General features: G+C 37.7%; 1 protein-coding gene across 4 annotated transcripts in view; it reads right to left on the reverse strand.

Annotated features, from left to right (window-relative positions):
• Positions 1 to 13,537, reverse strand: part of LOC139958482 (uncharacterized) — a 32,487-nt gene extending 18,950 nt beyond the window's left edge. The window contains exons 1-4 of one of the 4 annotated variants that reach the window (XM_071955574.1): positions 12,926 to 13,537; positions 5,103 to 5,202; positions 3,752 to 3,816; positions 2,791 to 2,968 (exon numbers count right to left, since the gene is read on the reverse strand). In XM_071955574.1, the coding sequence (XP_071811675.1) occupies positions 2,791 to 2,968; positions 3,752 to 3,795 (222 nt within the window). In that variant the 5' untranslated portion in view covers positions 3,796 to 3,816; positions 5,103 to 5,202; positions 12,926 to 13,537. The remainder of the gene's footprint in view (positions 1 to 2,790; positions 2,969 to 3,751; positions 3,817 to 5,102; positions 5,203 to 12,925) is intronic. The other 3 variants (XM_071955572.1, XM_071955573.1, XM_071955575.1) reach the window with 3 other exon arrangements.
• Positions 13,538 to 13,740: the final 203 nt, after the last annotated feature.

Genomic DNA, 13,740 nt, shown 5'->3' on the forward strand with positions numbered 1-13,740 from the left:
GCGTGACAGTTACTATTAGCAAAAATCAGAATGCACACACAAATGTTCGATTTCTAATGTCTTGTTAAAATATTTCCAATCACTTTTTGTAACCATACCGAAGTTGAAAAACACCTCTACCTCAATTGCTATGCAACTTTGAGAAAATGTTGTAACGCATGAAAATAACGATGAAGATGTATTGTGACTCGCGTGACAAGAAAACGTGACTCGTGTGACTAGTTCACTTTTCGGATAGTTCTAGACCAAATGCAGTAGTGAATCAAAGGTATAGATCTTGCATAGTGAAATATAACATTCATTGGTCTAGAAAGTGTCCAAAAGGTACTTCCCTTGTGAATGTCCAGATGATATTATGTCCCCGAGTTACCTTCATGACTGCAGACAGTAGGTAATATACTGTACGGGTAGTACAGTTGTTCAGGCAATATATCTTGTCAATTAATATTTGTAACAACATTTAGTCTGTTGAAGTCACTCATTTGAGAGTTATAGAAGAAAGAGATCTATCAAAATGTGATTCAAATTACCATTCTCATTTGTCATATTTGAATAAACCAAAAGTGTAATATTTGAGAAGATACATTCGCTCATAGGATTTTGGGAATGATTGAGCAGTTAAAACCTTAAGGTTGTCAAGTCATAGCACATGGCATTGCCAGATACAAATATAGATTATGTTTTTGTATATTACTTAAACATCAATGACAAGTGCTAACTTTCCAAATGTGGTGATAAAATAGGCATTACATTGCGAATAAATATTCATGATTTTAAATTCTGATACTTCAAATGAAATTATCATAATTAGTTGCATTATGTGTGCCCATATTATTCAAGTTGCCTAATTAAAGGGGAATGCATATATTATATCTTTAATCAGTGATTCATTCATCAAACTATAACATCCCTGCAAATTTCACACAGTAAATAGGTAGAAACACTATCTTGATTTGACGTGACTCGCGTGACGTGACTCGCGTGACATTCGTAAAGGGTGATTTTCTGCAAAATTTGAATATCTTCTGAAAAGGAAAATTCAGTAATCCTTTTGGTATCTATGTGAAGACGTGATATTCATTATTTGGAGTAAAACTATTGTGCAGGCAAGGAGAAAAAAAACATAAACAGTAAATTTTGTGACTCACATGGCAGTAAATCTAGGGTGTTTACTGTTTTCAATTTACCGCTGTTGTCTAATGCCTTGATGTCAAAATAAAATTGAAGCTATAAAGTGAGCACTATGCTATAGCAAATATAATTAGTCCAACACACAGGTAGAAACACTATCTTGAATTGACGTGACTCGCGTGACGTGACTCGCGTGACATTCGTAAAGGGTGATTTTCCGCAAAATTTGAATATCTTCTGGAAATGAAAATTCAGTAATCCTTTTGGTATCTATGTGAAGACTTGATATTCATTATTTGGAGTAAAACTATTGTGCAGGCAAGAAAAAAAAAAAAAAACAGTAAATTTTGTGATTCGCGTGACAGTCAATCGAGGGTGTTTTCAATTCACCACTATTGTCTAATGCCTTGATGTAGAAAAAAAATTGAAGCTATTAAGTGAGCATTATGCTATAGCAAATATAATTAGTCCAAAACACTGATGATACCTATGATTAATATGTACAAATCTGCACAAAATGAAATTTCACTGTATTTTTCATAATTTAGTTACTACGGGAACCATTTGTTATTACCGACCCCATAATCAAACAAATGATGTTTCTGGGGTGAAAAAATTATTTTTAGTAACTACAAGTACTCTATTTATTGGAAACTTATACAATTTTAATGTAGAATGATTTTAAATTTTTTGGTGTGATGTTGACCTTATCATGGAATTGACCCGTTAAGCCCCGCCCACTCATTAATATTCATGATGGAGACCAAAAACTATTGGGCACATCTACCTATCATAGGGCATCTATCTACCAAGTATGACATTGATTCAAATTGTGTTTGTTGATATTTCCCATTCAGCCCCACCCACTCATGAACATTAACAAGCTAAAACTTGTTGTTGCAAAGAACAGTACTTACTATTTAGTTACATCAACATACTAAGTATCGATTAAATCGGACATACCGTTGAAGAGATATTGCCATATTACGGGAACCACAAACAATCGGCCACATCTTCACATCATGGGGTATCAACCTACCAAGCATGACATTGACACAAGTTGTGCTTCTTGAGATATTGTGTTTACAAGCTAGCTGTCACATCAACGCACACATACATGTTTGTATTACATTCAGACCGAGGACCCCATTGTATTTTCCATTGTTCAAATCCACGTACTCTAACCTTAACAATACCCTATACAATAGAATTCTTCCGAGGATGTGGTGATTCTATAGAAATCACAACCTAGGACCTGGAATTCTTTTGTTCAAGTCCTCGATCAGATAGAAAAACAATTGCACACACACACATACACTCCAGCACGATCGGAAAGGTTACTCAGCCTTTGGCATCATAATCACAAATTGAGAAAACTAAATGCTTATTCTGTATTCAAGCTTCAAAAGCCACATTTATATTACCGATCAGAACTTGTTCTAATTGTTCAGCATGAAAACAAGAATTTCTTTTTATTTTGAGCCTTGTGTTTACATTATACCTTGTGCTCTGTATCAGACCCCGAAATCACAAATCAACATAATTTCCCCTTAAACTTAACCTGCTTAATAATATTAAACATTGCCTTCCATCTATGCAAGAGAACTGACTTGAAGACCACTATTAAATCTTCTCTGTTATTCATCATCCTCAACTTACAACTTGCTTTATCTCCTGGGTAAACCCTGGAATTTCCACTTCCTCTAATGCGTTGTACTCTCGGACTTTGCCATCTACTTCCCTCACAGTCACCTTCCGTGTAGGAAACAGTTCGTAGACGATGTAAGTTCCGTCCCGTAGGGTTGTCTGGATGGTACAATCTACGATGTCCGTACTGCTTTAGAAACACCGAACAAAAAAAAAGACAATTCTCCTAGACTATTTTTACATTCAAGATTCAAGTATTACTAAAGCATAGCAAAACAATGTGCACAATGTGCACAGAAACAATATTACTATGCACACAAATCTGATTCTGCTTTATGTTTACAACGACTGGCTCTATGTCTCAGACTACTATATGTTTTGACACGTTTTCAACGGGCCGACAGATATGCTGAAGCTTTAGCATAACACAGCTTACCACATAGATGCTATACATTAACAAGACATCATCATTGCAGGCTACTTTAGCCTTTCACCTGTTGCATTGATAATAGTCATGTGATGACATGATTGGACAGTTAAAGACAGTTTTCCATACCTTGTTGGACTATATAATATGAAAGCTTGGAGAGGGTGTAGGACTTTCCAAATCTTTGTTCTAATTAGAGGGCTAAGGCAATGGACTTCCATCTAAGGATGCAGGTTTGAGTCAAACTATTAGGTTGTATCCTGGGGCAAGTCACTTTTATCTCCATTGCATCTTTTTCTCCCACATGAATAAATGGGGACCTGGGAAGTGACTATAGTTGCTGGCCTTGGTTTGGCAGCTGCACCCTATGTGAGTCCCACAGAGGAGGCATTGATGCCCCTGTAGTGCCCCGAGAGAGACTGTCTGAAATAATTCACACTCGGGTGCGTGCGTGCGTGGGTTAACTGTTGTAAGAGTCGTGTGAGAAGACTGTAAACCTTGGTGCCGAAACTTTGACTAAATGAAGTCAGAAACTGTCGCACTTACGGATTACCAGCTACTTCCAAGTTGGCTTCGGATGGGTTGGTCATCTTCAAGCAGTGAGACAGTATCTTGAAAAGGAAAGAAAACACGAATAAGATCATACATGTGACTGCATCTATACATCAAACTAAAAACCCAAAATAACATTTGGTATTTGAAACGAGTATGATCAGGACAAGACAGATCACTGACAACTTTTGTCTCTCACAAGCCTAGAATCTCATAATTTATGCTACTTGCTTTTGAGGCCTGATATCACAAAGCAAAAATGAAATGAAGGCTTCACAGGTGTCTCATAATTAGTAAACAGATGACTAAAAATTAGTGTCAGTTTGTATTTGCAGCCATGTTCTCATTTGATCGTAAAACCAGAATGCAATAAATGCATTGTGGTTTTGATGATCATGTAACATGAGCAGTTTTCTTCATGAATCTGATGTAATGTATAGTGAGGGTGTACATGTTTACAAGGGTTTCAGGATTTGACCTATGATGACCCCAAATGACATTTGACCTTCACCAAAAACAATTGGCTTCTTTAACTCAATGTGGTTACTTCTACATACTAAATAAGTGGTCGGCCCAAGTTTCCAGTATTGAGATATTGTGATTACAAGGCTTTCACAATTTGACCCCTAGTGACAAAACATTCTGCAATTGATCAATTCCCCTCTATGCAATAAAACTAGTATAAAAATAAACTTTAATTGCATCAGACTCTTTGTTGATGATATAAAGTTCTAAGGCTGCAAACAATACCTGTATGACAATAATTGTATAAAGAATCAGACACGGAAAAACTGCATTTTGCATTGTCATCGAATCAATGAAAATGATCTGGACCAGTGCCAGGAAATTCATACACAGGAGTGACAGGAGAGGAGGAACTACAAACTTCCCGATTACAAAGAAACTGCTTGTGACGTTGACTACACAAGACTCACTGAATGTTCACTAATAAATAAAAAATATGTACAAAAAATATAAAAATATGTAAATAATGTAACAATGTAAAAATAAAGTACAATATGGTAGTGAATGATGTGCTATGAATATTCAATATGAGTGACCAATATTTGACTTTCTAGCATCTTCGACGAGAGTTGTGATGACCTTAAAGTACTGACTGAACTTTCGTTAAATTGTAAACTCGCGGACATTGATCTCATTCACTTTGTTATCCCGAGCTTAACACGCACCATGATCGACAGTCAGCATACACACATACACGCACACATGATGTACACAGTACACATACACATCACCCATAACATAAACAAGATACACAATGTCAGCTGGATGATACAGTATTACCATCTTCAAATTGGTGTTTTGTAATAACCAAAATTCTCACCTTTTATTTGAAAATCTGGATGTTTTTAACAGTACTCTACTACCAACTGAACTGCTGTTTGAATACACCTCCAACAGAAGAAGAGTTAACAGATGATTTCCTAAGTTGTAAAAGAACAAGCAATACATAGAATAAAAAGCAGAAAAGAAAATGAGAAAGACATTGCTAAAGCCAAAATTACACAAATGTTTGCATTTTATTCCAGACATACAGTAGTAGGCTACAGTACTTGCCATCTACATGTATGCAAAAAACAAACTTTGTTGTTAAAGTGTCCCAGAAGAAAATCTGGAAGTTTCAAGGATTGGCTGATAACAGAATAAGGCAATATGGGGTCTAATAAATTGTGATTCCTTCCCACATCTCACATTTGAGAATATTTCATATTTCATACTGCAGACAAGATTTCAAGTTTTGATTGTTTTTGAATACTGAACACTAGCAAGAATTTTGTACACATGTGTACCTGCTTAAGAAATGTTCATACTTTGAGCTCTATTGACCTTAAATGACCTTTAACCTTCAGATACCATTGCCATTGTTGTACTGTAATTACTAAAGTGGATCCACGTACGATATTTGAAGTTCATGCAATCTTTTGAAGGGATCAAGTTTATAAGGTTTTCAAACTTTCACCTATGTTGACCTCAAATGACCTGACCTCAAATGACCTTTAATCTTCACAGAAAGATATGTGGCATGTGGAAATACATTAGAGAGTACAAAAACCAGTGTTCCTATTGGGCTTTTAGGTCATCTGAGGTCACCAGAGTTCCAAATCTGGAAACTAACACAACATTGAGTCAATTTTTATAAAGATCAACAACTCAAAACTCAACAGGTGGTATACATTGTCTGTTCTTCAAGAAGCCTGTAGTTTACTGTGGAGGTCAAGGTCATTTCAATGTCAAAATATCAAACCTTGTAAACATAACTCCAAGAACAAGCTTGGATGCACTCGAGGGTGTAGACAACATGTATACTGTCACTGCAAGTGCTTGTGATGCAAATGTGTCAAAATGGATAATTGTCATTGGTCAATATTCGTTTATATATGTTCGATCAAGTGTTTCAGTTAGGATAACTATTTGTCCTGGTTATTCAAAAGTGTCACCCTGGCAAAGCAAATATTCCCTATTTTCTAAATGACTTGGTAATGCTCAATGGTTTTAGGATACGTTAGCTAAACAGGTACACATATGATGGCTCATCACTAACTGCATATCTACATACTGTAACTCTTTGGGAAGGATGCAACACACAAACATAGTTGATGTGGGCATATAACTAGACCCACAAGCTTTGCGGGAAAAGCTGTGAACTGTTGGCTATGTTAAGTTATGTAGTTATGTCATTTTGGGCTAATCCAGAACAGGCCTTAGTGTCCATCTATTGCTTTAATTGTATTATTTTACATTGTATTAATCCGGCGTACATTGCTGAAATATGGCACCATTGGGAGGCCCTACAAAGACCTCTTTAAAGGTCAAGTGACACGTAACAGATTTCCTTCAAACTTACACAAATTGAAAAGCTACATATCAAAACCCTATATTCCAAATTTGGAGTCCCACAATTGTTTCTTTGCTGTTTTAATTAAGTTAATAACCAAGCTAATTCCGAAAGATAATGACGTCACGGGGGGAACCGCCAATGTTACCAAAACTAAGTATGCCTAATATGCTAACCGAGATCAAAGCCGTAAACAATACGTCACGAACAGTAAACAAAATATCAGATGAGAATGGGTGCACAACAGTACAAGAAAGTTTCGTGTTCGTCAAACACTGTATACAGCGATAGCTTAGTACCAGTGCACTCATCCAGCCTAGCTGCCTATAAGTAAAGATTGGCTTGGACCTTCGAGCGAATCTTATGGGTGCAGTGCGCCCTTCACCAGTTAAAGTTTCGATTCCTATCGCCTATCCGCGCAACTTGGACTTGGAACACCAACAGCTCGCCGTCTACAAGACAATGCCGTTCCTTCTCTGTTTGGAGAAAGTATCTTCAAATCTCGAGAAGATATAGAAACAAGTAGACCAGTAGTTGCGAAGCTGGATCGGAAAAGAGTTAAGTGTATTTTCTGGCCTAGACCTACTACAACAATGACTAACTTGGTATTATTACTATCTTACAGTAGGCTAATTCTTATAATTTCGTTCAGTTAGTTAGGCCCTAAATTAGGTACGGCGACGATAAAGTTAGGAGTAGGCTAGGGCTATATTAACTTTCATTTGTGGTACATCATGAAAAATCCAGAATAACAAGCATAAGATGTCATTTTGCCCAATATTATAATGTGCTCCCACCTATCTATATACTCAGAGTCATAGCTCATATGTTTCACAGTAAATGACATCCTTATATTTTGCCATTTTTGTTGGTAGGGCTGCAATTTTTGTTGCAAGAGAAAACGCTTGTGACAGGTACTTTCAAACATATCAAGCTGCTTTCTTAAATGAACTTTCATAGCTTCCTTGTTATTTTCTTTCCCAATTTTCAATACTTAGATTAATCTAGAAGCTGTTCCCCAACCAACTGCGGTGAAAATAAAGGCAGGATTATGCAGAATGTACATCTCCATCTAAAGGTAGCATGATCTTATAGACATGTGCTTGATATTAGCGAAAAACAGTTGGGAAATGGGGGAGGGGAGGGTGGTGACAGGCATTAAAGATTTAAGTAGTCAGTTTTGAACGGGATACAAGGAATCTCCACCAGTAAAACATTGAGGCATGTATATGGGGGGCAAGCTACCAGACAAAAAGGAGGCAGGGGGGTTGGGGGGAGAAAATGTGGTAGAGAAGTGTAAGCTAGGGTAATACAAGGAAGAATGGAAAACTTTCATACATCTATAGAGTATTCTATAGCAGAAGTGAGTACAGGGGCCAAAATTTTAGAAACAGTACTCGTTGAAAGCAAAATAGCAATTAAAACTGCACATCGGGCAGGCTGACTAGGGGATAATATACATTGTATTTTATCCATCATATCCGCCTGCCTGACGAGAGTGGTTGAGGAGGCTATACCTGATGGCTTCACAGGAAAATATAAAGGCTACAGCTATAGTTACTGAGAGAAGGGAGATTACATTGTAGTTATACTATATGAAACCAAGATGAAGTCATTTGCAATGCTCATGGTGTGAGTGGCCCATATTTTTGCAGCCACATAAAGCAGGAGGATATGCTCTCCTTCAGAAAAGATAAGTGAACCATCTAGGCAGCTGACCCCTGTCCAAGAGCAGCCTACTGTATGTGTGTGGTATAATAAGCGTTTATTCTAATTTTCAGTGAATGTAACACATGTAGAAGTCCAGTGTTCACTGGTCCCCCTACCACCATTGAAGTTGCTGACTGGACCAACAGAGACAAAAATACCATCAAAGCAACCAGGGCCATCTCACAGTGGCGATGATGGTCTGTCTGCTGCTGTGGCATCCACATCGGGATACACCCAAAAACCGCCAGGTAGTCCGGACTACACTCCATCAGTTAACTCATCTGAACATGACAAAGATGACCCTTCAAGGTAATTTTCAAGATTGATAGTAGATTAGTCTGGAAAATCAATTGGTGCCATAAGGTAAAACCTGACCCATGTATCCACACCAATTGAGGTGTACTCAGCTGTCGCCTTAGTTGGGCATCCAAAGACTTGACCGACAACTGTGCCATGCCTATTGACCGAAATGGAGTGATTGGAATGTCTCTATCTAAATGGTATGTTTTTATGAACTATTATTATATTATTCTTCATATCTTTACTATTCTACAGATTATGTATGGGAACTTCTTGACTGCTTGCAACAACTTCTGCAGAAGTGGAACTCTGGGAGAGGAGTGTCCTGTTCCTGTCAGAAAAGAGCCCCCACCCCTTGCAAGCTCATATGTTCATCCGAACAATGAGGATGCCATAAAACAACACCGAAGCAGATTTCAAAAGCTTTGCTGAAGCACTGTAGTTGATGGCCTCCCAAGTTCTAATTTTGTTTCAATGTAGTGGGGAGCAATCGACTCTGTGAATCGTCTGTTCACATGGTGTATGGCACAGCTGCAGAGCAGCGTTAATTAACAGGTCGCTACCAGCCTTTAGGGAAGTTGCTAAAGTTTTACATTCAAGTTTTACTTACATCTGGTTTCCATTGTAACTAACTATCAGTAATGATAACATTATATTTAAAAAAAAGTTCCAGTGACAAGTATTCCTTTCTAGAGAGCTTAGACTTCATAAATATAAATTTCATGCTGACTTACTATTTGTATGCAACTTTGGTGTTTCAAACATGTTGCCAATTTTTTGTTTTTCTCGAAAAGAATTGACAGAAATTTGCTGTTTGTTCCCCGCATGGGATAAAATGTGATTTTTTTTATCTCATTTATGATCAGGTAACCTTGATATTCCATGGAATAATGAACAATTTCAGATTGATTCGCATTACACTTTTATTAAAATGAAAGCCTAAGCTCTCCAGATCCCATTGACATAGTGGTTGAGGGTACTTTATTCAAACTATTCTTCTATTTTAACCTAGTATATTTGAGATTTCAATCATCCAGATTTTGTTGGCAGGCTACTAGAAGTGACAGCTTTGCTTACAAGAGAGAATACATACAAAAAATTAACTTGAATTTTTATTATTTATTACTGTTATGTACTTCCCAAACTTGAAAATGTAAAATTTCATCCAAGATTGTAGTTAATACCATGAACCAGAAAAATGTAAGCTGGAATTCCAAAATGTTCACCATTCAGCCACAAAACAGACAGGACTGAACCCTGTTTCTATAAAACTTTGCAGAAATGATACTATGACTTGGCATAAACAGTCCACATTCTCACAGTCTTGATAATTTAAATCATTCATACTGTTCAGATGGTAAAGCTTCTCTAATCCTCCTTACTGCATAGGATGGGAGAACAACACAAATCTCCTTCCCTAAAAACTGCTAGCTCATCCGTGAAAGTTGTCTGTATGCTGTGTGTCTGTATTTCCTGTAAAATAATCATATGAAAACCAGCTATAAAAGATGAAGATACACAAAAGCTTGGTAGCCATCTGGGGATGTCAATTTTAAAATAAATTTCTATATGATTTCAAGAATTTGCTTGGCCCCTAAATCTGCCTCCCCTAAAGTAAGCTTAGCTATGCCATTTATACAAACTGATCATTGTATCTCGGGGACTAAAATTTGTAAATGGATCGTGCACAAGCATGGTGGACATTTTTTGTGTGGCATTTGGTTCCATGGCTCAGTGTTAATGACTACTATGTCAGTCAGCATGATAAGGGTTAGCCTCAAGGGCATTACACCAGTTTTTGGACAAAATGACCTAATCAGAAGCTGGTTTTGAACATGGTGCACAAATTTTCTTGATCAAATCTATATCTTAATGTTATTCCTTTCACAACGAAACAAAACTAAACTATGAATACACCCTCTGTATTGTTACATCTTTCAACAGCAGGTCAGAGCAATGAATAAAGGTATATAACAAAAATAATGTATTCTATACTTACTCTTGGATCCTGTTTTCCTGTGCACGTCCACCATACTGTTGATGGTACATGTAGTAGGCTGTCTGAAGAAACAATGGGTTCAGGCACATAGCTTCAAAACCTGGGTGTAAGGTGATGCATGCAGCACCTTCTTCATCCATCACAGTCCTTACTTATCTATTTCGCTGCAGCATCTACACTCCCTTGCTGTAGGCATCACAGCACATTGTCCACAATGACACCTGTAAACAATACAAACCAGTTCAAATAATAAAGAGCCAATTCAATGACTTCATACCAACCTCAATTATTGGGGCATACTGTACTAACATGTCAAAATAGAAAAGGGGCACCTCTGAAGGGCAATCTACCGTTGAAGCTCCTTACAAGTAACATCACTAGTAAGGAGGGGGTAGCCTCTTCTTAGAAGTCTTGCCTCTGTTGGGACAATGCTGCAAAGGAAAATAAAACAGGCTGATGTTGCCTCGTTTCCAACTCTTTCCCACTTCTGAATCCATTCCCTAGATTGAGAAAATCTGGTTATGAAATTTGCTCAAACGGAAATGACAAAAAGCTGGTGTGAGGTGCCACCTTCTCCCTCCCCCACCCTTTCCCTGATTTGTGGTAACTTCACTAATTTGCCACTAGGCCTACAACTGCTAGGAAATTAATAATAGGCCACCTCTGAATTTGTTGTGCACTCTTCCAATTGGCTCCTTCAATCTACTAACCAAATGAAATATGTCTGTGTGACATGTTCCTGGGGCATGTGCTGCCACAACTTTTAAGGAAAATAGTAACTTCCTTAACTTAACTCGACCGCACATTCATGTTAATTTTGCTGCCCCATCAACAAATTGGCTAGCTAAGTGTATGAGCAAAGTTAGGAAACATTTATCGGTTCTAGGCCTAACTAGTGACACAACTATCCTATATACAGTATAGTACGCTTGGCGTAACGTTACCGTTATATTCCGTCAAGACGATCAATTTCAACATCGCTGTCCGATCCCGCTTCCTCTTCGCTGGTCTCCGGTTCGAACATGTAGGGAAAAACTTCCCCACGATCGTCCACCATGTCCTCCATTTCCCTTACTTCTTCGCCGTTGCTATCTAAATACTGTGTGTCAATGCCACAGGCAGCCATTTCGCGATATGTATAAGCTATGCTGTGCTGTGTGTATATGCGTACTACAGTGCGTGTATAGAAACTGTATGTGATAAGCAGTTCCAAGCGACGATATCATGCACTTTCGACTTGGTAAACAAATGACGTCATTTGTTTTCGGCTTTCCCTGAACGAGTCAATCTAGCCGATTTTTGCGGAGTTTATGTTGCTTGATAGGAAGAAAATGCAAGGAATTTATGAAAAAAGAAGTCAATGGATGTTTTGTTCGATGTCTTATGTATCAATTTGTGATTTTTCATCTTAATCCAAATCTTAACTTTCTTGTAACAGACTGCTGAAGAAGGTAATATTTTCGAGAAGTTTGAGATTTCTCCATACCCAATGCACTGCGCAGAACATATACAGTTTGCACTCTTCTGCGCTCCCCCCCGTGACGTCACTGAATCTATTACGTAATAGTACTTTTTACCGATTTCTACCCCTTTGGAGACGGAAAAAAATCGCGGTGTTGGGTTTTTGTTAATGTAAGAGTTGTTAAGTTTAATATTATGTAAAGTCAAGTTTACTGGTCGCTTGACCTTTAAAGATCCAAACATAAAATTGTTAAAATAACAGTAGTATTAGTATTCATTGTATGTAAGTTCAGCTTCTCTTTACAGTGGTTGAATATATGATAGTAGGCTGCTTCCACAACGTAAGGAAACACAGGATTGTCAAGGCATGGAAATATTATTTGTGCCTGAGGGGGTGAGTTACATTAATCATGATTTGCATCATGTTTATGTGCTAACCTTTATCTAATTAGAAGACCTATGGTCCTTCATGGTGATCGTATGTCGTTCCTGCCTTTTTCATAAACTTAGCTTGGCCCAGCCCTTACAAGTTCGAGTTAAATATTACTTCTTACAAGGCTATCCTACCACTGCCACCTTTTTCTTTTATATGCGAAATAACCTAATGTTACATAGGCCTAGGCCTAGTTTCCTAGCCTATCTTATGATGAATACATTGATAACAATGAAAATCGAAACAATAACAAAAAAACTACCACTTTACAAGTAGTAGCAGGTCGGCTTGTTTGGAGTTTACGAATAAAAAGTTCCAAAGCTGTACTGTCTGAGGTTCTTCAAATAATCTACATGCCTATCATTAATTACGTTTAACAAGTCATGAACAAGAAGTTAAATAACTTACCGTTCTTTTTAGTCGGTTTAGGGCTATGACTGCACCGGTTGATTTTTACTGCCTAGCCTAAGTGATTACTAGCAGGGCAGCCAGGTGAATAACATACACAGACACCTTATTCGCAGGGCTGTGACGATTTTGAAAATAGGTTTATTATTGGCTTTCAATGACATCATTTTTGATGTGACTTCAATCGTTTGACCTCTGCACCTTAATTTAACGGCGCGCAAACCCAAAGTTCTTTAATGTCCTGGTCAATGCCTGTCTTTCAGTTTCAGGCATTCAGAATCAGATTCACCGTCTTTGCCGTTTTTTTTTATGGAGAAATGTTCCTGCTACATCTTAAATGTCATGAATTATAAGAAAAATATTGTTTTTGAACCGACTGACATAAGAAGAACTTAATTGCATTTGCACATTAAATTTACGATTCAGCCCTAGGGGCCTAGGCCCTAAGTCTGTAAGTTCTAACGTAGGTATCCTAGCCTGAAATACATGTCGTAAGCGTTACTGTTGGGCTAGGCTAAATGGACTAACCAATGGTACGCCACTGCCTAGGCATGCTAACGTTAGGTGTAGGCAGTGATTAAGAATATGAAAGGATGGAACAGTTGGCCCCAATAAACTGGCTCATTAGGAAATTTCTCGGGGTCCCCATACTGATATCAATTTCAAAATGTGTATGAGGCAAAAGCCAATTTCAGGGACATCAAATATCATATGTTAACGGTCCCAGATTTATGAGACGCAAAAAGGGCTTCTGAAAAGTCAATTTTGGGGTCCTCAATTATGCCAATCTTTATGGCCCCATAACGTCAAAGATA

Source organism: Apostichopus japonicus, chromosome 18 (assembly GCF_037975245.1).
Source record: "Apostichopus japonicus isolate 1M-3 chromosome 18, ASM3797524v1, whole genome shotgun sequence".
NCBI classification, from domain to species: Eukaryota; Metazoa; Echinodermata; class Holothuroidea; order Aspidochirotida; family Stichopodidae; genus Apostichopus; species Apostichopus japonicus.